Source organism: Aulonocara sp. 'chitande type north' Nkhata Bay, linkage group LG7, assembly GCF_057382095.1.
Source record: "Aulonocara sp. 'chitande type north' Nkhata Bay isolate Kocher_YH1m ecotype deep benthic linkage group LG7, A_spYH_male_GT1.1, whole genome shotgun sequence".
Lineage (NCBI taxonomy): Eukaryota > Metazoa > Chordata > Actinopteri > Cichliformes > Cichlidae > Aulonocara > Aulonocara sp. 'chitande type north' Nkhata Bay.
Genome location: NC_141350.1, coordinates 55,862,858 through 55,887,385, shown reverse-complemented (window position 1 = coordinate 55,887,385; position 24,528 = coordinate 55,862,858). Strand labels below are relative to the sequence as shown.

At 39.3% G+C, this 24,528-nt stretch overlaps 1 protein-coding gene across 6 annotated transcripts in view; it reads left to right on the top strand.

Moving 5' to 3' along the window:
* Positions 1–23,693, top strand: part of adamts6 (ADAM metallopeptidase with thrombospondin type 1 motif, 6) — a 76,054-nt gene extending 52,361 nt beyond the window's left edge. For 5 of the 6 annotated variants that reach the window (XM_086301445.1, XM_086301447.1, XM_086301444.1 and 2 more), the window contains 6 exons: positions 6,529–6,692; positions 7,417–7,555; positions 9,383–9,512; positions 13,140–13,344; positions 13,428–13,604; positions 17,678–17,974. In XM_086301445.1, the coding sequence (XP_086157571.1) occupies positions 6,529–6,692; positions 7,417–7,555; positions 9,383–9,512; positions 13,140–13,344; positions 13,428–13,604; positions 17,678–17,974 (1,112 nt within the window). Of the gene's footprint in view, positions 1–6,528; positions 6,693–7,416; positions 7,556–9,382; positions 9,513–13,139; positions 13,345–13,427; positions 13,605–17,677; positions 17,975–20,335 lie in introns of those variants that run through there. The other variant, XM_086301449.1, reaches the window with a different exon arrangement.
* Positions 23,694–24,528: the final 835 nt, after the last annotated feature.

Below are 24,528 nucleotides of genomic sequence, written 5' to 3'. Positions count from 1 at the left end.
ACTTTAGTTTGTCCTTGTATCTGCAATGACAAGCAGCTGTATTTTGCCTTATGTACTAATTTCTCCATGTTAGCTAGAACTGTGACTGTTCATCTGTTTTATCAACGAGATAAAAGGAAACACTATTACCTACATTTGCAAAGGTATAATTTACATGTGGATCTGGATTGCTTTTGTTGAAATTAAGAGAAAGGTGGTTTACGGGATGTAGATTCCAACAATCTTCTGAAATAGTCTAGCTAATGATCATAAGTAGACTGGTAACCAGGGCTGGACTGGGACAAAAAAATCAGCCCGGGCATTTTGACTAGAGACTGGCCCACCAGGTATTATAGGAAAAACCATAAAGCCTTTCAATGAAAACAAACGCTGTTGTGACAGTGATGTACACTGTCTTGTTGGTATACAGTGGCTTGCAAAAGTATTCGGCCCCCTTGAACTTTCCCACATTTTGTCACATTACAGCCACAAACATGAATCAATTTTATTGGAATTCCACGTGAAAGACCAATACGAAGCGGTGTACACGTGAGAAGTGGAACGAAAATCATACATGATTCCAAACATTTTTTACAAATAAATAACTGAAAAGTGGGGTGTGCATAATTATTCAGCCCCCTGAGTCAATACTTTGTAGAACCACCTTTTGCTGCAATTACAGCTGCCAGTCTTTTAGGGTATGTCTCTACCAGCTTTGCACATGTAGAGACTGAAATCTTTGCCCATTCTTCTTTGCAAAACAGCTCCAGCTCAGCCAGATTAGATGGACAGCGTTTGTGAACAGCAGTTTTCAGATCTTGCCACAGATTCTCGATTGGATTTAGATCTGGACTTTGACTGGGCCATTCTAACACATGGATATGTTCATTGTTGCCCTGGATTTATGTTTAGGGTCGTTGTCCTGCTGGAAGGTGAACCTCCGCCCCAGTCTCAAGTCTTTTGCACTCCAAGAGGTTTTCTTCCAAGATCGCCCTGTATTTGGCTCCATCTATTTTCCCATCAACTCTGACCAGCTTCCCTGTCCCTGCTGAAGAGAAGCACCCCCAGAGCACGATGCTGCCACCACCATATTTGACAGTGAGGATGGTGTGTTCAGAGTGATGTGCAGTGTTAGTTTTCCGCCACACATAGCGTTTTGCATTTTGGACAAAAAGTTCCATTTTGGTCTCATCTGACCAGAGCACCTTCTTCCACATGTTTGCTGTGTCCCCCCACATGGCTTGTGGCAAACTGCAAATGGAACTTCTTGTGGTTTTCTGTTAACAATGGCTTTCTTCTTGCCACTCTTCCATAAAGGCCAACTTTGTGCAGTGCATGACTAATAGTTGTCCTATGGACAGATTCCCCCACCTGAGCTGTAGATCTCTGCAGCTCGTCCAGAGTCACCATGGGCCTCTTGGCTGCATTTCTGATCAGCGCTCTCCTTGTTCGGCCTGTGAGTTTAGGTGGACGGCCTTGTCTTGGTTGGTTTACAGTTGTGCCATACTCCTTCCATTTCTGAATGATCGCTTGAACAGTGCTCCGTGGGATGTTCAAGGCTTGGGAAATCTTTTTGTAGCCTAAGCCTGCTTTAAATTTCTCAATAACTTTATCCCTGACCTGTCTGGTGTGTTCTTTGGACTTCATGGTGTTGTTGCTCCCAATATTCTCTTAGACAACCTCTGAGGCCGTCACAGAGCAGCTGTATTTGTACTGACATTAGATTACACACAGGTGCACTCTATTTAGTCATTAGCACTCATCAGGCAATGTCTATGGACAACTGACTGCACTCAGACCAAAGGGGGCCGAATAATTACGCACACCCCACTTTGCAGTTATTTATTTGTAAAAAATGTTTGGAATCATGTCTGATTTTCGTTCCACTTCTCACGTGTACACCACTTTGTGTTGGTCTTTCACGTGGAATTCTAATAAAACTGATTCATGTTTGTGGCTGTAATGTGAGAAAATGTGGGAAAGTTCAAGGGGGCCGAATACTTTTGCAAGCCACTGTATATGTATTAATCTAATAAACTTAAACCTACACCATCCTCCCTATTCTGGTATTCTAAAGACTGCTTTGTCGAGTTAACCTCCTAAACTATCTACAACGCATGGTGGAAACCTGAAATTAAGACAGAGAAGACTAGAGGTGAGACATGATCATTACTGAATATTAAAAAATAATAAATGACAGATTTAGTGATATTTTCATAAACTATTTATTTACCACATCAATGGCAGGGCAAATATTTTTTCTAACAAGGCAAATATTTTTTCTAACATGGCAACCTTTAAAAAGTGAAAGGAGACAGAAAGACAGGTGAGAAAGAATAAAACTTAATTGACTTTTTGATGTCATTTTACACACAGTACTGGTAAAGTATCTAGAAAATGTGGGAAAATACTGGCATCATATACAGTACTTAGCTACTTCTGAAGAAATTATGATGGGACCCTGAAAAAAAATTACTATGTACAATAATGGATTTCTATACAGTTTACATCAAATGAAAACTTTGGTTGTAAGATTCAGATAATTATTTATTAAAAGCGAGACATTTTAAATGAGAATAAGAAAGAAAAGTATTTTTTGTGCCCCCCTTTCCCTGTTAATGCCCTACCTGCCCCCCCTGGCAAGACTTTACTAGACCCGCCCCTGCACAGTTACCAGCTGTCAGCTACTTAGAAAAGGATCCTGGTGTCATTTGTCTCTCAGAAACAGTTCATAACTTCCCTTCAACTCATTCATGTCACCTAAAGATAAAGCTGTTTCTCCATCACCTGTTCGGCTCTGATGATTCAGTAAGGACATCTCCTGGTTTCATCTTCATGTTTCCCTCTCACCACATATCCAAACCGATATCATGACCAGCAGGTTTACAGCTGTGGCTCCAGCAAACATCAGCTGATACTAGAAAGTAATATTAAATAAATTCTAACAACAGCTTATCAAGCTTAAGTGCTGCTGTTGTTTAGCGCGACCTCCGCTAGTTTCCTCTTTCTGGCACAAAGTGGGCGACAAAAAAGCAAGAGAGACGGGACTTCCGTCAGAAAAGCCGATCAGCTGATCACTGATCAGTTTCATGATTGAAGAAGCAACAGGAGAGGGAGGTGGAGAGAATGAAAGAAGAAGAGGCAGCTGTGTAGCGTAAAGACCCAGAATAGCTCCAGCATTGTCTTTTTTTTTTTATTCTAGCTGAAGTATCGGACAAATCGCGTTCCTTTTCACCTCAATACGAAACGCGTAATATTTTCTCTGAATACGAGACGATTCCGTTCTCTAATAACTAACTTTATGAATAAAATAAAACACCCGCCCAGAAACTCCGTCATTCTAGCTAGTACGCAGTGCGAGTTATTGTAACTGACTGTAAAAAGTCAGCACAACAAAAATAAACTATATCTAAACTTGGTTTATATCTGATCCAGATAGACTGCAATTCATAACTTCTCACCTGGAGTTCAGTCCCTCTTATACTCGGCCGGTGGCCGCCTCGGGACTCTCCTCCTCCTGCCTCCCTTTCCCTCATCCACCTGCTGGCCTCCACCACTTGCTCATGTTACTGAATCTGTGGAAGCTCTGCCATAGCCACCACCAAGCAATTGAGTTATTTTTACACATCTGCCAGCATCTGGCCAATTCACCACCTTTCATTGTTTATACCGTTATGTAAACAAACCCAAAAAACCCATCGGCCCATAAAAACAAAAAATCACCATTGGCCCGGGCAAATGCCCAGTATGCACGATGGCCAGTCCAGCTATGCTGGTAACCTATAGTTACCTGCTAAATCACTAACTGCTAGCACTATCACAGCATGTATGTTAGCATCAGCATTTTAATGTTAGCACTGATTCAAAATCACCACACTTACTGCTGGTATACAGCCATAATGTTTCTGAAATATATTCAGTGCAACAGTTCTAACTCTGGAGACCGAAATGATGTTAGCTCGTTGGTTGGCTCTTTTTTTCATAATATGCTACTAGGTTAGTGGTGGTATTGCGATGATCTGGGGTCACTTTTCTGCTTCGAAACCTGGAAAACTTTCTGATAGAACTGATGGAACAATGAATTCTACTCTCCACAGAAAATCCTGGAAGAGAATGTTGGCTATCAGTTTATGCCCTGAAGCTAAAACACACTTGGGTTATGCAACAGGACCATGATCTGAAACACACCAGCAAGTCTACCTCTGAAGGGCTAAAAACAGAAAAAAATGAAGGCTATATCACAGCAATGTGAAAAACTCAGTGCTACTAATGGCAAATGGTTGATTTCATTTCTTGTGTGTGGCATACCAGTTATTCAGTTATTGAGTTTAGGGGGCAATTAGTCTTTCATACAGTGGGTTTGGGCAGCTTTTTCCCCTTTTAATAAATAAAATCACAATTTGATAACTGCATTTTGTATGTGTTTGGGTTATCTTTGTGTTATATTAAAATTTGTTTGATGATCTGAATCATTCAACGGTGACAGATATGCAACAAACTAATAAATCAGGAAGGGGGCAAACATTTTTCTAGGTGTACCCTTTGCCATTCTTCTATTGGTAGCCTACATTGTTAAATAATCAAAGATGTTTGGTTTTGGACACATCAATTGATATGTACTCAAATGCTGAAACGAGAAAACCTATACGTCATAATATTCTGGATAGCTGATGAAACTGATATCCCACCTTAACACATCTTGCCTTGGCCTGACAGGATATACTAAGAAATTGTAAGAAAAATTAGATTTTATCTCTCTAACAGACAACTTCTGAAAAGTTGCTGACCAGTGCAAACATTTGGGTCACAGTAAAAAACGCCTGGCTTCTCTAAAAGCTGATTAATGGGCATGTTTTAACAAGCCTATGAGGTAATTTAAAAATACCTAGCAGCTCTTCTAATGAGTCCTTAAAGACTCCTCTAGCCTGATAGAAGATTTTTAATCTGTTTCAAATCATTGTTCATTTTCATGGAGAAAATCACCTCTTCATGGAGCCAACACCATTTCATGGCATACCTTCAGAGCAACAGTAAGGTTTTTCAAATGATCTAATTTAATTTCTTCAAATTAATGCAAGATCATAAAATTTTAGAAAACCTGTGGGTAGCTCCGTGACCTGTCTGTATTTGTAAACAGACTACAGGTTTCTGGCACAGCTCCACCTGTTTCTAAGGTGTGTGCAGAAGTGCAGAAATCTGAAGAAGTTAAAGCTCTAAAGAAAACTTGTTGTATGTAGGAGAATTTTATTGACTCATGGCTTTCTTCAGAGTCATCTAATCTGACCATATAGAGTCACCAGTATAGTTTCACAGCCTCCCTAGTATGGACGTAGAAACTTGATCTTGTTTTACTTTTAATCAATCACTTTAAGCCTTATAAATCACTGCAGTGTGATGACTTGGCATTTTGCAATGTCATCCTGTTTCCTATTATCTGTTCAGTTCTGTGTCAACCACATTTCTAGTAATTTCCTTGTGTCTTTGTCAAAAACAAAAGGATGATCCCATCATTTAATGTCCTGTCGCCTAATGTTAAGACAAAAACAGTCTGAGACCACACACCCCTTACAGAACAATCAGAAAAAAAACTGTTCAATTAAGCCACTTTTTGATTAAAGCGAGAAAGACATCTGACTGTGTGCTGAATTTATAGGGGATGGTGTTAATGGAGGGCTTAAGTTATACTTTGAACCAGAGACCAGATTTACAGGGCCATGGTGACAGCTGCCTGGTCCCCTGGGGTTATGGGGGATATGATGTCTATATATCAAAGTTTAAAGAGTGCAGTTTTGGCTGTTGTGTTAGACTTGATCTATTATTTACTTTGTTATGCAGTTGATCTGTGACCTCAATGATAATGATAATATTTTTCTTTTGTAGCATTGTCTGAGTCCTTGCTATTTAGGTCAGCAAAGTTAGCATTTAAAAAAAATCTTTATTAAGTTTTAGTCAAACAATATAAATATAATGTTCAAATTGGCAAATGTCACAATGCCCACAATCAGTGCCAGATGTGTTGAAAGCGCATTTCTGGAGCAGAAGATTGTGATATGATTAAGAGCAGTAAACTATTGTTCTTCGAATCTGCGTGAATGCTACAGAGGGGGAGATCTGCAGAGCGTGAGCCAAGGAGTCAGAAGAGTGAGCGGTTGGATTGTTTCTCCTCAATTTGGCCCTATTTCAATGCAGAGAAAGTGGATATTTTCAGATCTGTTGTGCTTGGAGACCAGCTTTTGTTTTGACAACCAGACAGAGTGGTATTCATGAGATCCGTCCAAGCTTTCACCTGAACTGTGCTTTTCTTCTCTTCCTAAATTAGATGCACATACGTGTCGGTGCACGTGAATGTCTTTCTTGGCAGCATGAGTCTGGTTCTGCTGAGTGTGTCCAAATAGCGAGTTGTCAGTGACTTTTTGGGGTGCGGTTGAGGATGATGAAGAAGACAAACAATGGCAGTGACATCAAAACAAATGATTGTCTCCAGCTACTGTTCCTGTCTGTTTTTGATTTCAGCATTCTGAAAACTTTTCTTGTCATCTGAATTCCTAGCTTTGAAATCTGAAGGGGATGATTATTACATCAATGGAGCGTGGACCATTGACTGGCCCAGGAAGTTTGAGATTGCAGGGACAGCCTTCCACTACAAGAGACCCTCTGATGAACCAGAGTCTTTAGAAGCGTTGGGTGCTACCACTGAAAATCTGGTTGTCATGGTAATATAACATTTCATTTGTTCCAAATCTAGTTCTTACATCATCTATATGACCATCATTTTATTTTGAAAGTCTGTTACAATACATGCTTCGACAAAAACACTTTTTGAACACCAAACATTACAATGACCTGTTTTTTCACCATGAGCCTCATAGAACATCAAAAAAAAAAAAAAAAAGAGTTCGTTCTCTCAAGTCCATTTTAAGGCTCTTTTCTGAGCTAGACAGTAATCTCCTACACCCTTCCAGAGAATATCAGCAAGTCCACATAAAAACAGGGAAGTCATCAGTGATAATGGTCATGCGCCTGATTAAGGCAGAGATGACATAAATGACATGAAATGGAGGAACTGAGGTGGAGGTGTGGCTTGTAGAGGCAACAACAACAACTATATGTTTGCTGAACCAACTTAAATAGGACATTTCAGATCAGATTGGCCAGGAGGATGTGCAGAAGGTGGCGAGCTATTGTTCTGGGATTCCTGTCTGAGCTTCACCCTGTGGCTGACTTAAACTAATACGATGCCTGATCTGTTGATACTTGGTTATTTAAAAAAGAATATGCAGATGAATAGAAACGTGACTTGAGTTTAATGCTTACACTGCTCATCATCTGTTGTTGTCTATATGAATTGATGTTTTCTAGCACATGATACCAGTGAGTAACACTTATAGCTGGTTCCACAAATTATTTTATTTATTTTTTTGGCTGATGCCCCTTCAGGTCCTCCTTCAAGAGCAGAACCTTGGAATACACTACAAGTTCAACGTCCCCATCCAGCGCACAGGGAGTGGTGATAATGAGGTGGGCTTCTCCTGGCACCACCTGCCCTGGTCTGAATGCTCAGCTACCTGTGCCGGAGGCAAGTCCACCCTGTAATCTTTGATGACAGACTTTTTGTCTGTGCTGGTACCATTGCAACTCCCCTGTGCTTTTTATGTTCTCTGCTTGGCCTCTGTCAAATGTAAAACTAGTGTCAAAGAGCTCCGGGGTGCTCCGTTTAACCTATTAAATGCTTATTTACTTGTGTTTTTCTTTAGCTTAAGTACATTTTATTATATTAAATTAGACCATAGCTCATCTCTTTTAATGCTCACAGCATGGTGGAAAATAGTTAAAGTTTTGCATCTGTAATGGTTCCAAATGCATCTTTTAATTTATTATATTTTGTAAAATGCTATTAAGCATACATTGGCACAAAGCATGTAAAGTAATATAAGAGACTGTGTTATTAAATTCTGGAGAAAAGATTAATGTCTGACATTCTACTGAGCTATGATGGTCAGTTGCCTTTTTAGCACTCCAAGCATTTTGGTGTTAAATACCATAACATGCTGTGGGTGTTTACATTCTCTTTAAATATTTCTAACCATTTTCAAATGTTTAAAACTTTATATCTTGTGTGTTATTCTGTAAATCTTCCCCAACCAATATTTCCACAAATGCTGAAGAACGCTGTGAAGAAACCCAGTATCATAATTTGAGAATGGTTTGCCAGAATCATTACCCTGGAGATTCAGCCCTCTAATAAATTCAGTATGTATATTTTAAATAATATAGCCAAAGTAATGAATATAGCGCAAATTATGTGAATGAGCTGCTCTGCATAGCTTCTGGTTTACCAGTGATGGGGTAGAGATGCAGCTGCTCTTCCCAGTCGCCTGTCCTATAAACATTCAGAATCAGAAACCACAGTGAAATGTTGACTATGGCCTTAAGAATGACTAAACCAAACCTTTTAGTCCAAAAGCCATGGGTTTCATATAACAATAAATAGTGTTTCTTCCCAGTTGTCAAGCGTGGCCTGGAAGGGTTTGTAATATTTTGTAAAAGCATGACTGAATAAGCATGTGGGTTCTTCTAAGGAAGGATTTCCAAGTCCAGACCAGAAAACTATTCCTTAGATGGGGAAGTACCCATGGCTTTCCAGCATCATAAACATGCCTTTGCATTGTTGATCCAAATGATCTAATTTGTGTCTACTGTGTGTGTCTGACCGTGCAGAGCTTTAAATCATTAAAATGTTATTTAATCATACACCTATTCAATAGTGCTAGCTCAGCTAATCATAAGGTATTGTTCAATATATCACCACAGTGAAAAAAAATCAGTGAAAACCACCTTTTGACAGCCTTTCAAGTGAAACTTTTCTACTATTCCTCTAAACTGTATTTCACTTCAAGCACAGATGTGTGGATTTTCTGTACCACACACACACACACACACACACACACACACACACACACACACACACACACACACACACACACACACACACGCATCCATATCTCATTACATCTGCCAGACAAGTCTGCTGTGGGATATGTCCCAGGAGGGTCCAAACAGACCCCTTCCTGGTTGGTACGCATGCACGCGCACACACAAAACACATGCAGCATGCGCGCACACACAGTGGGAGGTGTGACACTGATACGGTAGCCCTCACTCTTTCTGGCAGAAGCCAAGGTAAAGAGCTCTCTGCTCTGTAAAAGTGATTTGCCAACATATCCTGCAAAGAATCACGAATTTACATGTCTGGATTTACTACAGAATGAAAATGATCCCATCTCCGCTCTTAACACGGTGCACGACACCACGGCTGGCAGGCTTCTGTGTCTGCGAAGGCATTTTAATGTGCCAGATCAGCTGAGCTCCATGCTGCACTATTGATCAGTGTTTTCTCCTGCAGGTTCTCAGAAGCAGGAGTTAGCCTGTAAAAGGCTGGACGACAACTCAGTGGTACAGAACAACTACTGTGACCCAGACAGCAAACCTCCAGAAAACCAGAGAGACTGCAATACTGAGCCGTGTCCTCCAGAGTACGTAATACTCACTCATGATTCTTCTCTTTATGAGATGATTACTTTTGTAAAATCTGTCAAATGACTGAAATGAGAGAAAAATGATGAACAGAGTGAGTGTTACAGGGCCCAAGTAGAAGGTAACATCTCTAAATTGCTTATTTTGTCTCAGAATCACAGTACAGTGATAAAAAATTCAGAGAAAAGTTGTTACACTTAATAAAATTCCTTCTGTTTTTATCTGCTTATCAGGGTTTGGGTCATGAGGCCAGCAGCGGCGGCTCTAGCATTACTATAGAAACGTCCTTCTCTCCCGCTACCCCCTGCAGCATATTTAGGTTGTTAGTAGTCTGAAACAAGAGGTGTCTGATACAGATGTCCTTACTCCCTCACCTGGCTCCTTTAAATGCTTTTGAAGAATTCTGTTTCTCCTGCTTGTGTCTTATTCTGTCAGAAGGTAAATTGTAAATCTACAGCTTAGACCTTAGGCTTAGCTCCTATCATCATAACAGATAGTTGCACAGCTGCACTGATCCAGCCATCAGTCTTCCACTAAGTTGTTCCTCACAGAATTTCCTGAAAGAAACTTGAAACCAAAGGGAAAAAAAATGTAAATATTTTGATTTACAGTGTTGTTTCAGCATTAGGTGCTCTACTCCAACTAGGCTGCTTGGTATATTTGATGCAGTATGTTTTTTATATAGAGAAAGAAACCATAAAAACTAGTAATTGTAATATTTCACATATAAGGAAGTGAGAGTTTAGAAAAGTAATTATTGATCTTGAACTGGGTGGAACAGCTATGCGATGCAACTTGTAAACAAAGACATGTAAAGCAAGATGTGAATACCAGGCTAAAGTCCAAAGTGTGAATTTTTTACTCTTATATTTCCTAAACTACTAAATTGGCATGCAAAAACAAATTAATTAATCTATTTGCTTATTTTCTAAAAATCTTTAATGAAAGATGTCAAATTGCATATGTTCTTTGAATTACTATGCTTTAATAACAATGCAGAGAGATAAATACTCATTCATAAAAATAACAATTGTAATTATAATGGTATAACTGAAATTAGTTACATAATTTGTTAATTAAGAATGCAAGGGATGTTGACCATGGAGCTGAGGAAAACAGGAAGATGACAATGATGGTGTATGTATGTAGTGTGAGAGGATATGCAGTTTCCTGGTTGGACAGAAGATGATGTTGTGAGGATAGTGAGGACAGTGAAAAAGTGAGATGGAGGCAGATGATCAATGGTGGGCTGTAGCCAAAAGAAGATGAAATATTGGAAGACTGCAAACACTGTAAATATTGGGAAGTTGAGTTCTTCATTATGTCATTGCTTGGCTATTTTTGTGCTCAGTTTGGTCTCTGTCCTTGGCTTTTCCCACGCTAGATCGCATATTAGCATTCAAGTTAACTCATCTCCGGTGCTTATTCTAATTCTTCATTCTGTGTTTAGTGCTGACTTGAAGGAAATTCTGCCCAGTATACAAATGTTATTGATTGTTAAGTTGCGTACTGCTAATTTATGTTGGTCATGATGTGAAACAAATGCAAATGGAGTGCATAAAATGTGTATAGATGCTAATCGCTGTATTTGTGATGATGTTAATGCAACGTTAAGTATGTATTTGCTTACCTTTAGCTCTGTTTTCGGTCTCATCCCACTAAATGCTTCGTGTGATCAACTAGTTGGTAACTGGAGCACTACAGGGTATGAACCCAAAACATTTTGCTGAAACATGTAGGGGCATCGTGGTGGCACGGCGGTTGGCACTGTTGCCTGAATGGGTCTCCTTGGGTTCTCTCTGGGTACTCCAGCTTGTTCAGAGACATGCACTTAGCAGGGTTAGGTTAATTGGTGATATGAATGTGAGTTTGAATGGTTGTCAGTCTCTCTGTGTTAGGCTTCAACAGACTGGCCACCTGTCCAGGGCGTACCCCGGCTTTCGCCCTATGGCAGCTGCAATACGTTCCATCCTGGATGGATGGATGCTATAATGCTTTTTTGACAAGGTAGTTCTCTGTAGGTTCATCATTTTGGTATGATCAGGATCTTTTGCATTATGTACTAACATTTAATGCATTGTTAATATAAAAACAATAATGAAAACACAGAGTATAGCAACCTAAGTTAATGTTTTCAAAAGAAAAAGCCTCCATAAAAATGAGACTGACTCATGATATTAATTCGCCTTCAATGAGCCCTAGTTGTAAAATGTGTTTGGAAGAAAATAATAAAATAAAATAGCCGTGATTTATAACTTCATATGTTAACTATTTTCAATATCTGCTTCATGCCAGAAATAAGAGCTCTGAAAATGACCACCTGTGTTTGATTGTTTTGGCATCCTTACCAAACCTCGAGGGGTAACACACACGTATACAGGTGGAATATGAACTTGTGTTTGGTGGCCAAATGTCTGTAAATCCCTTCGCTGTAGCTGGAAGAATGGCCAGACTCACTTCAATAATGTCTGGAAAAAGAGGGATTAAATGCACCAGGTTAATTAGTTTCAGACTAGCTGACAATTATTTGTATATGAGAGGGAGCGCCAGTGTCTTTCAGCTGGGTGTCAGCCAAAAAAACTGATAGTATTGTAAATCTACTGTATCAGCGGTAATTTGTCTTCATATGTTCAGACTGCAGTCTTGGGTAATTTATTTTCACATCTGTATTCAGTGGTCGCAGACTTGTGGTATCGCATTTATTTTGATTAGTACTAGAAGGCCGTGGCTGTGTGTGTGTGTGTGTGTGTGTGTGTGTGTGTGTGTGTGTGTGTGTGTGTGTGTGTGTGTGTGTGTGGAGTTAGAGCGCTCATGCAGCATTTGTGTTTGTTAGGAAGGCAAACACTCCTTTTGCAGCGTCAGGAAAGGCCGACTACAGGAGACCATGTAAACACAATTGTTTTAGAATAGCCCAGGGTTTTATGGGCGCCGGTAATGAAAGCTAACACAGATGTTTGAACATGTCGTTAATTCTGTATACATTCCTTTAGATGATGTAATATCTCACAGGCTGGATGTGTTTGGAGGACTGTTGTCTGTGCAGTTTTATGATATTAATTCTAAAGTCTGGAGGGGGTTGAATATGACTGGGTCTAATTTTCTCAGGTTCTAAAGCTAATCATCCTGACATGGCATAGCACTAAAATGCACTCCCCAGCATTAGTTACCTGTCAGCCAGGCAGCAAGTTTAAACTTCTTTAAAAAGTGTGTAATTTCTTGTGGTATATAATTTTCTTTTATGTTGATGAGAATGGATATTACAGCAAATATTACAAAAGACAGCTTTCAAAATATTAAAACGGTTATTTAATAGTCTTATAAAAAAAAAACCTATAATACTTTATGCTCTTTCTTTTTGTCCAGTGATACCACTGTCTTGTCTGTACATTAATTTAAAAAAGCCAGGCTAGGCCCCTCAGTTGCCATATTTACCTTTTTTTACTATATATATATTAATACTCTTGATACTGCAAAGTATTAATGTTTGATGCCTTGGAGTAGTTTGCTTCTTTCCCTCTTTGGCAATGTGACTATAGTAAAGTTATTTAATGTGTGTTTATAGTGAGTATAACCTCGTGAAATCACTTTACAACAAAACTGTTAGCATTGGTTGCTCCATCCTCCAGATGGTTTATTGGAGACTGGTCAGAGTGTCCGAAGACGTGCGATGGAGGGATAAGGACGAGGACAGTCCTCTGTATCAGGAAGATTGGTCCCGCTGAGGAGGAGACACTGGAGGACACTCACTGTTTGACTCATCGGCCTATCGAGAGAGAGTCCTGCAACAACCAGTCCTGTCCTCCAAAGTGGGTCACTCTGGATTGGTCCGAGGTAAGGCCAGTAATAATAAGTGTTTTTCTGTAACTCATTGCACTGTCAAGATATGTGTTTAACACCTTTCCTTCCCTCTGTAGTGCACACCTAAATGTGGTCCTGGCTTTAAGCACCGCATTGCCTTGTGTAAGAGCAGCGACCTCACCAAGACCTTTCCGCCTGCCCGCTGCTCGATCCATAACAAACCTCAAGTCCGAATGCGCTGCACTTTAGGGCGCTGTCCTCCTCCCCGCTGGATCCCTGGTGAATGGGGACAGGTAGGACCTTGTCTCTCTCTAACTTCTTCCACAACAGTATGGCGGTTAATCCTACTGGCATGTTTAAAAGACAAAGTTTCCATAGATAAAACTCCATGTGTAGGTGAATGATTTGTATCATTTACACCTGGATGAAATACTGGGGATTCCAATCAGGCCTGTGACGCATGTGAGTGCATAGAGGCTGTGTTTGTGTTTGTGATTCCAAGAGTTAAAACAGGCCTGGAGTATGTGATCGGCAGCAGTAATATCTTCTTGGCTGTTTGAAGTTTATCTGCACCCCAGACGAGGCCTCTCTGTCACTTCCAGGAACAGGGTTTTGAGGAAGACAGAGGAATAGAAGTTTTGGGCTCACCCTGATATGACTTAGTATGCTCTGAAAAAGCTGCTCAACACTTTACAACACAGCTGACTCATATTGCTGAGAGGACGCCAAAAAGTCGTGCGTCAGAGATAGTTGTATCTACAAAAAGTATGGCTTGTTATTTTGTAGGATTTGTTAGTAACTCAGTGTAGAAGTGGAATTTTAAACAGTGTGCTCTGATGTTTAGAAGGCAATTGTGCAAGGATTGTGCGCTCTGATGAAGGTGATGTCATGGTTTCAGCTGTGCTGATCAGGTCAGAAGTCAAAGGTTGAGAGTCTGGCAGTTTAAGTCATAGCTTTCTGGGTTCTTTTCATATCTGCCACATGCCCGTTAACACACACAAATATCGATAACACACCTTTACAATTTAGTCTGAGCCATAAACAAAGCAGACCAAAATGTTAACCTCAACATAGTTCATCAAAGGACAGGCTTCTTGCCATGCTGAGCCAAAGTTAATACCTCATAGACCAACAGCTGGAGTCTGCCCTTACACAGCGCTTTCTGACACACTGTAGAAGTGTGTGTGTGTGTGTGTGTGTGTGTGTGTGTGTGTGTGTGTGTGTGTGTGTGTGTGTGTGTGTGTGTGTGTGTGTGTGTGTGTGTGTGTGTGCTCTCTCCCCCACCTATTCTGTTTTTCTGGCTGTAATTACAAGCTTAGCCTCCACTACTCTCGTCCCTCTCTGGCCAGCTGACCCTCAAAGTGCCAGAAAGGGGGGATTGTTGCCAGCTACCAAGATCCCAGTCTCCCAGGCCAAAAGGTCTCCAGTTCAAATCCCACTAAAGTTACACCACTGACGTACGCCATCTGTCATAGCTTGCAGCGGGCCCTAATAAAGACTCTCTAATTGGGAAGGGATGACATGCAGGCTCACTGATCTAAGGCAGCCAGAGAGAATCTGTGAAGGTGACAGAAAGAGGTGGGGGGTGACTGGGTTTATTTCACACACTCGTATATGAGCACACACACATAGTTATGGCTCACAGGTGTGTTTTTTCTCAGCCTTTCCAGCATCAGCTCAGATGAACAATTCCATTATAGAGTCGAAAGTGTGCTGGCACCTACACCTTTTGTTTTTTATTAGTTTTACTAGTTTGTTTCTGTCTGTTTTTTTTCCTTCTACAAAGGAGATTAGCGGCTGCCCACAAGGCCAATCTCACTTTTTATAACAACTAGCATATAAAGAGGCAGGAGCGCATTTTGTGTTTACCAAAGCAAATGTTTTATGCACCAACAAAGCAAATTTACAGTTATATTATGAGTACAGCCTTAAAGTGCAGAATTTCTGCTGTAGTTTGAGCAGTGGGACATTAATATCACATTAATCTTTGTTGAATTGCAGCCATTTTTAATTTGGACAATTTACCGTATTCATAAATAAAAAACTCATACTTCTTGGAGAATCTTTCAGGCTTCCTGCCTGAACCTAATAGAAATCACTAAAAAATGGGATTCGTCCTTTGCGACTACTTTGCCAGTCCTTTACTGCAGTTTCTCTTTTTTCTTGGGTCATTTGATCTTAAGTTTGCCAAAAAAAAAAAAAAAAAAATCATTCAATGAGAACTAGTCTCCCAGCACCATTAGACAAGTCATGCATGTCAGTGCGTAACATTGATGCAATATGTTTTGGAACATCAGTTGTTCAATGGCTTTTATTTGCTCTCATTAAGTGTTTTCATTGTGGATCATGGAGGACTTGGATACTTATATGCTTGCCTCTTAAGAGCGTTCTTCACTTGGCTGGATTTTTTTTTTTTTTTTTTTTTTACTGGAAAGGATGCTGCAATCATCATCATCATCATCATACAGTGCTGTGAATAAGTATTTGCCCTCTTCCTGATTTCTTTGTTTATCGCATATTTGTCACACTTGAATGTTTTAAATCGTCAAACAAATTTTATATTAGTCAAAGATAACCCAAATAAACACAAAATAATTTCTAAATTGTGATTTTATTTATTAAGGGAAAATCTAAGCAAATCTACCTGGCTCTGCGTGAAAAAGTAATTGGATCCCCCCCTTTTTTCTTTTTTTTTTTTCGAAAGTTGGGCTCAGTTTCACCAGCCGAACCCGTGCCTGATCACTGCCAGACCTGTTGAATGAAGAAATCACTTAAATCGAACCTAGGCTCAAAGGTCTTAGAAAACAACACATCATGCCACGATCTCAAGAAACAGCTGAAAACAGAGACATTGAAATGCATTTGTTTGGAAAGGGTTACAAAGCTGTTTGTTAGGCTTTTAGGCTTTAGGACTCCAGTGAACCACAGTGAGAGGCATTGTCCACAAATGGAGAAAACTTGGAACAGTGCTAAATCTTCCCAGCAGTGGTCAGCCTACCAAAATTAAAACATCAGTGACACAAAAGAACCCAAAATAAAACAAAAAAACTTCAAGATGCCTCATGATTCATGTCTTCATGATTCAACAATAATAATAATAATTTTTAGCAATAAAACTCCAAACAATTTCAGTATTGCAGCAGAAACAGATGTGTTCCTGTTAGTCAAATGTTTTTGATTGCCCTTTAGATACAAGGCAGATTTTAAGATTTATTTCAGTATAACAACAAGAAAAAATTAGGAAAAAAAGTAAATTGACCAACTGGCTGAAATCCATTACAGCTGTCCTATTGCCCAAACCTATATCAAGCCACTCTAGGTGCCAGTATACCCTCTGCATTGATCGCTTTTTGCACCGCCTCATTCGCTCATTCGGAGGAAGCCGTTGCAGCATTCTCCTGAACAGTAGGTTTCCCCACTCAGATGATACTGCTAGGAAGAGAAGAAATCCAAACCTGAAGCAAAGACTGTTTAAATGTGTGTTTATTTCGGGTTTTTTATTTTTATTTTTTTGCTGGCATATAATTCACGGGAATATAATAAAATGGAGTAAAAACTGACACAATCTTACACTGGTGTCTGCAACCTGTGCTAGGTTACAAAAATCGAGAGGTGCACAAGTGACTGAAGCGTTACAAATATGATGTGTCACAAAGGATGTGACATCAAGCTCAGCACACGTGGCAAGCATAAAAACAACAAATTTTGCTATCTTTCTCACATTTTTGTTTGGGAATGTCTTTCTTTATTTTGTTTTTTTGCAAATAAGATTTTTGATACAAATTATTATAAGCAAATAAATAAATGTAATAATAGTTAAATGTGGGGAAAAAAAGCTTGAAGAGAGCTTCACGTTTCTTTTTGTGATCATGAGCAGAATTACTAACCAGTCTAAACCCTTAATATACTTGTGCACAAAATATCCCTTGACAAGCAGTTTTCAAAAAAGATGTTGCAAAAGCCTTCAGAGGGTGAAGAAGAAATGAGCAGAGGGAAAGAAAAGGAAAACAAGACTCACAACAAGTATAAAGTTAAGAGAATGCCAAAAGGTAACCTTTTCAACCTCATTTGACCTGTTTGCTCAAATTTAGGAAAATGAATTCAGATTGAGGAAGGTGACTCTGGTTGGCTCTGTGTGCTCCCTCCCTTTGTGCCCCGGTGATTGTTTGATTGGATCAGGTCGTACAGTGTATGTGTGCATGTGCCGGGATTACTATGTGTGTGGAGGTCCATGAGGGAGCGCAGACTCCCTGCCTAGTATTCAGGGTCACAGAGAAAAGATGGTCCTCATTTAACTTGTTAAATTTACTGGCTAAATATGGTGTTGCGCTGACAGTGACTTTTGGTCTGGTGCTCTTTGTTTCAGTGTTCAGCACAGTGTGGTCTGGGCCAGCAGATGAGGACGGTACAGTGTCTGTCCTACACAGGACAGCCATCGAATGACTGCGTAGAGTCCCTCCGACCAGCCACCATGCAGCAGTGTGAGAGCAAGTGCGATGCCACCCCGATCTCCAGTGGTGATGGTGAGATGATGAAACATGCCATCGTGTCACAAGCAAGTTCAGTTAAGAACTTGCTTGTGCGAAAAGTTTACTTCTCGCAGTTTTCGTCACGGTCGAGAAGACAATTTCTGATCTGCAGTTTCTTTATAAGCAAAGGTTGATTGCTTTATGCTCATAGATATTGTGCTGTAGGTGCTCAGCTTTTACACAAAGCCCCACTTGAAAAGGTTATAAACTATCTCTATCTTCATCTTCACTGTTCTACTATGACCTAAACACAGTTGGATGACACGCTCTTCTACACTTTGCCAGCAACATTAATCTTTCCAGTGAGGTTGGCCCCTAGTCAAAGTGAAGCAGCTCAACCCTCCATATACACTTACACATGATGGATGGCTATTCAGATATGTAGAGAAGGGGCCTTCGATTAGCCTGAATGGAAAACGTGAGCAGCGTTTACAGGCTGGCTAATGGGATTAGCTGTAGGCTAATTGTTCCTTTACGGACAGCAGTGAGGCAATGTCTCGTTTCATTTGGCTCTGAGAAGGCAGGGGCCAAAGCCTAATAAGGGAAGACACTCTGATCATGATAAGGCATTTAGAGCACTGCCTGTCTGGCATCCAGCAAGCAGTCTGTGTGTGTATTTGTGTATCTGTGAGTGTGCATAGTAGGGATGGCAGCCAGCCCAGTTAGTGAACGAGGCCAGGATCTGTCTTAGTCTCTGCATCCAAGTATAGTTGCAGTTTTATTCTATTCAGACCTGAGGGAGATCCACAAGCTCTCATGTAGCAGTTTAGTCCAGTTTGTATATCTCATATGTTATCATTACATCGCTGTTTAATGACTTGCCTTCATTCTGAAAGTATTTAATAAATACACAACCTCTTCTGACCATCTATTTTAACCTATTTATCAAGTTTGCCTTTGCTGCAAAACAAAAGCTAGATGTATATGTGTTATTTCTATTAAATATAATGTTGCAAAGAAAAATGACTGTATATTATTAGTGTTGATGAGATATCATTTGAATTTTGATGTAGCACACATTTGGAGTCAGCATGTCAGCTATCACTGGATTTTCAATTCGGAAATACTTCAAATGATTGATAATATTATTCCATGAGAACAAGATGTATATAAAAGATGCACAGTGCTGTGAAAAAGTATTTGCTTCTTTCCTGATTTCCTAGGTTTTTTTTATTATATATATATATATATATATATATATATATATATATATATTTGTTACACTTAAATGTTTTAGATCAGCAAACACATTTTAATATTAGTCAAAGATTACTTGTGAAAATGCAGTTTTGAAATAATGGTTTCCTCTATTAGGAGAAAATAGCCTACCTGGCCCTATATGAAAAAGTAATGGCTCCCTCTTGTTAAGTCATGAATTAACTGTGATTAACCACATTTTTTGGAAAGCTGAGTTCAATTTCACTAGCCACCGCCAGGCCTGATTACTGCCAGTCCTGCTGAATCAAGAAATCACTTAAAGAGAACCTGTCTGACAAAGTGAAGCAGATCTCTAAAAAATCTCTAGAAATAACACATCATTTCATGATCTAAGGAAACAGCTGAGAAACTAACATGCCATTGACATTTATCAGTTTGGACAGGGTTACAAAGCCATTTCTTAGGCTTTGGGACTCCAGTGAACCATGTTGAGAGTCATTATCCACAAATAGAGAAAACTTGGAGGGCAGGCCAGCTTACCTAAATATACTCTAATAGTGCATCAGCAACTCCAAGAGGTCACAGAAGAATCCAGAACAACATCTAACTGAAGGCCTCATTTGTCTCAGTCTAGGTCAGTCTTCATGATTCAACAATAAGAAAGAGAAAAATGGCATCCATTGGAGAATTTCAAGCCAAAAACCACCGCTGATAAAAAAAAAAAAAACCCCACAAAGGCTCGTTTCACATTTGCCAAAAATATCTTGATGATTCTAAAGACTTTTGGCAAAATATTCTGTGGACTGACAAGACAAAAGTTGAAGAAAGTTTGAGTCCTGTTATATTTGGCACAGTCAAACATGGTGGTAGTAGTGTACTGGTCTGGGGCTGCTTTGCTGCTTCAGGGCCTGGATGAATTGCCGTAATTGATGGAACCATGAATTCTGCCAGAAAATCCCGAAGGAGAATGTCCAACCATCAGTTGACGACCTGAAACTTAAGCGCAATCGGGTTATCAAGCAAGATAGTAATCCAAAACACACCAGCTAAGCTAAGGGTGGCACAACCAGTTAATACGTTAATACAGTGCCATGTAGATAGATATATGTAATAGATATATTTATATATAGTCTAGGGAAATAGGGGTGGTTTTACTTAAAAGGTGACAATATGTAGATGATTGTGTTATGTCAGGTATAAAAACTTTCTCGTGTGTGTGTCTTTTTTTTAGTCAGCTCCTACGACGAGGAGTTTTCCTCTTAAACATAGCCAGACTAATAAAAGATATGTTTTCTTTTGCTGTCTTTATATCTGAGGTCTTTTCTGTCTCTCCACAGAATGCAAAGATGTAAACAAAGTGGCTTATTGCCCGCTGGTACTGAAGTTCAAGTTCTGCAGTCGAGCGTACTTCAGACAGATGTGCTGCAAGACTTGCCAGGGGCACTGACCCTTTGAATACAAGAGTGAGACAAGAAGATGGTCATAAAGGCAAGAAAGATGGAGGGATACAGTGCTTAAGAGGGTGAGAAGAAAACAGCAGACTGGAAAATGCATCCCGACTCTGAACCAGTGGAAGAATGAAAAAGTTGTCAATGTTGAAGACGGGAGAAAAGCGAGGATTTCCCTGTTTATCATACCCCATACTCCTGCCCTCTGTCGTGGTGGAATCTAAACCACTGCTCAGCCAATAATGCTGACACAAACATTATTTTTTTGTTTTTTACATTTTCACTTCTGTGAAGTGGAACTCGGAAGACTAACTGTTGGTGATGTTATCTTTTATTATAATAATAATTATTAATATCATTGTTAGTCTTCCTCAGTGTTTGTTTTTTTTACGAATCCAAAGTGCTGGACACATCGCTCGCAGAGGATGTACCCCGGAGATTAGAAGAGGGGGGATGGGAGACTCCTGTCTTTGGGATGACTGTGATGGTGCTATTGGCAGAGCAGACTTCTGGCTTCGGTGCACTTTTTTCATGTAAATACCAATTTACTGCTCAAATGCAACAGAGAATCCCTGTTGGTGTACTGTATATTTATTGTACAATCCAAAACAGAGCTTATATATTGTCCTCTGATCATCTTTTCGCCAGATAGTAGCCTATTGTTATGGAAGGGAATGTAATGTGATTGAATTCATATTCAGTTTCTTTTTTGCTTGAGTGAAAATATTACATACTGTAACATATGTTAAACCCTTGTATACTGTAAGGATTTGTATATTATATACATATGTTAATCCAGGGCCAAAAAATACACCGTGGTTATTGGAGATTTTTAAATCTTTTTTTCCCCCAGCTGGGTGCCTTAGTTCTTAACAGTCAGGTAAAAGTTCACCCAAAATCACCAAAGTCATCTTTTCAAATGGTGCCTACGCCACATGAAAAATTAGTGACCAGACCTTTGCTAGCATCTTACTCAGTTTAGTATTAAAGGATTTATAGGTTTTGTTCATCTGAGTCAAAGTGCAGTCACCATTACATACTCTCTTTAAGGATCTTTTTGAGGTCAACTAATAGACCCGCAGTTTGCAAAATGGCCTTCTTACCAATGATTACATGAAAAGATTGATATATGAGGTCTGGGCAAGACGATCGTTAGCTCAGGCCTCAGTCACAGTTTAATACTGGCAACACAAATAGGGTGATCCTCAGCAAAGGTCCCTGTGATTGCTTTAGTTATTAGCAGATTGCCACCTTGGTCACCTGTAGTTTGCATGAAAGATGCCAACTTATCTGCAGACATTTATTTCTTGAGCTTTAATGACATTTTAATTAATTATTTGCTTTTAAAGAATAAGTTGTGTCTTACTGCTGCAACCTACATATTTTGGAATGTGTAACTTTTACTTTGAAAGCATATGTTTAGGTTACACTTACCATTTCACTACTGCTTGGTAAGTCCACTTCTTCCATGCAAAAAACAGCTGAAAATGTCAGTGTCCAAAGCAATTTCAGAGAATTTTTCTGTCCAGCACCCTTGCAGCGACCAATTTATGCTAGTGACTGCCAGCAACCTCCAGCAATCAGTTGCCAAACAGTTGTAAAATACACATGGGGGTTGGCAGGAGGTCATTAACTGGTCTGCACACTAGTGTGCACAGCTGTTTGACTAAGACCTTAGGAAAAGTGGAGGGAAAATGCTGACTAGCTAGGGTGACATGAATCAACCTATTAGCACATCTAAAGCTCACCAATTTACAATTAACATTTAATGTAAAAAAAAAAAAAAGGATGATTAAAAGTCACCATTTAAATGTAAATTAGGACATAAATCAGTAAGTGTTTATAATGTTGCTTTTGTCTTTAGTACAAAACCAGTTCCATATAAATGTCGTATGAAGACCAGTTCAGCAACAGTTTGCAACAGCTAATATGTCTGTTTAATTTAGCTCTGTGATCTTTAAATAAGCAGTACTGTATCTGCTTGAAGCCACCAATGCAAGCAAAGACTTAATTTGAAGATTTGGTTGTCAATATTGTTGAACACTTCTGGCTTTATGGGAGGTTAATCACAGGCTGCCTGACTTGTGAAGTTGATGCTTTAAGGGGGACTAATGAACTAAATGTAGCCTACCCATTCATTCTCATCAAAGATGCCCACTGGCACATAATAAAACCAACTAGGCATTTTGGAGCTGGTCATGTACATCAGAAACTGAAACTGAAAAACACACTTTTAAAAATTGTTCTAATGAACCCCCCCCCCCCCCCAAAAAAAAAAAAAAAATGTGATATGGGACAAAATAAGAAGGCATCTCTCCAACCTTCCAGCCTTTTAGACTAAGCTAACGTGTGGGATCATTCACAAGGAAGTGAACAGGCCTGTTTCACAAATATTGAGATATTCCTGTTAAATATACATGCAAACACCACTTTTGTTACCAGGCTATGTCAGCTGGCTTCACTCTGCTACTCACAGACTCCACACTCTGCCTCCTACCCCCATCATGTTCATCATCATCATCATCATCATCATCATCATCACCTTTGTCCCATAAATGAATAAAAAAAACAAAACAAAAACAGCATACTCAGTGGTGCTTGCCCTGCTCTTGTACTTTTTTTATTTTTTAATTTCCAAGAAATACTGTGTTTACCTCTCTTTCCTCCTGCTATGCTTCGAGGCTTCCGGCCTTCCCAGGCTTCTGGTGCTATCAAGTGGGTGCTTCCATTCAAACCCGTTCCAGTGTGCTAATAAGAAAAGAAAAGTGAGGCTGGATCCAAACAGTATGAAAAAAAATATATATATACTTGTCAAAATTTCTGTTGATTTAATGCTGGTCATGTTATCGTTTAGTTTGTATCTGTCTATACCTCACACTGGGAATTTTCATTGTCAACTGTGTATTGTTGCTTGTGCAGCCAACAAAACAGTCACCCCCCCGGACGAAAGCGATCACTTCACCCAGGTGACGTTTGGGTTGTGAAAGGGGAACAGCAATTAAAGTGAGTGTGTAAGGATCTTGTCAGAGCTGTTAAAACCGACGTTCTAATTTTGCTGCTGCTACGTTTTTTGTTTTGTTTTGTTTTGTTTTGTTTTGTAGCCACCTTCAGAATGACAGTGCTGAGCAGATTTTGTTGGAAAAAATGGTGGATGCTGCATTCAAAGACAGCAGAATTCAAACTGCTTGAACTGACTCATCTACTGGCTGTGGGATTAAGAAGCTCCATTTAGAAAAAGAAAAGACAACTTAATCAAACTGGTACTCGTTGCTGTGAACTTGGATGTTTGAATGTCACATTGCTTCAAAACGTATCTGAAGTGCAAGCGAAATGAAAAGCATCATGTGATTAGCTGCATATATTTTGTATTCAGTATTATTGTTGGTACACTGTTACTAATTTTTTTTTCAAATGTAAATTATATGCTAATTTATTGCATTGTCACTTGTACATTGATTTCACTGCATGCAAACTGAAATTTAGCATAGTGAAAAAAATGCCATGATACGGCCCTTCACCAACTTTTTTTTTTAAGTAGATAAATGAATAAAAAGAGCAGCTTTTAAACAGAATCCTCTGTTAACACATTCATTTTTACTATGCTTGTCAAAACATATTAGAGCGTGCAACCTTAAACTTGCATGGCAAGGTTATTTCCATCATTAACTGGGTTTTGCTCAGGTTCAGTGGTTTGGAGACAAAGAGGTGGAGCTGAGATAGTTTAGATGTGCAGCGGCAGGATGGTGGCTATATTAGACAAAGGATGTTGAACATGGAGCTGCTAGGCAGGAGATAAAGTAATTCAGTTTTATTTATATAGCGCCAAATCACAACAGTCGCCTCAGAGAATTGGAATCAACATTATTTATTTGTATAAATGTTAATAGCCATCCTCAAACTAAGCATTTAGTCTTTTTATTTATTGTATTATTATTATTTATATATTATATTTATTTTATTATGTTATATATTTTATCTTTATCGTTTCTTCTCTAACCCTGTGTTTTAGAGAAAAGTCAAAAAGGAACTTTTACTGGGGAAAAACAATTAATGTATTAATGTTCATCAGAATGTGTTTTTTT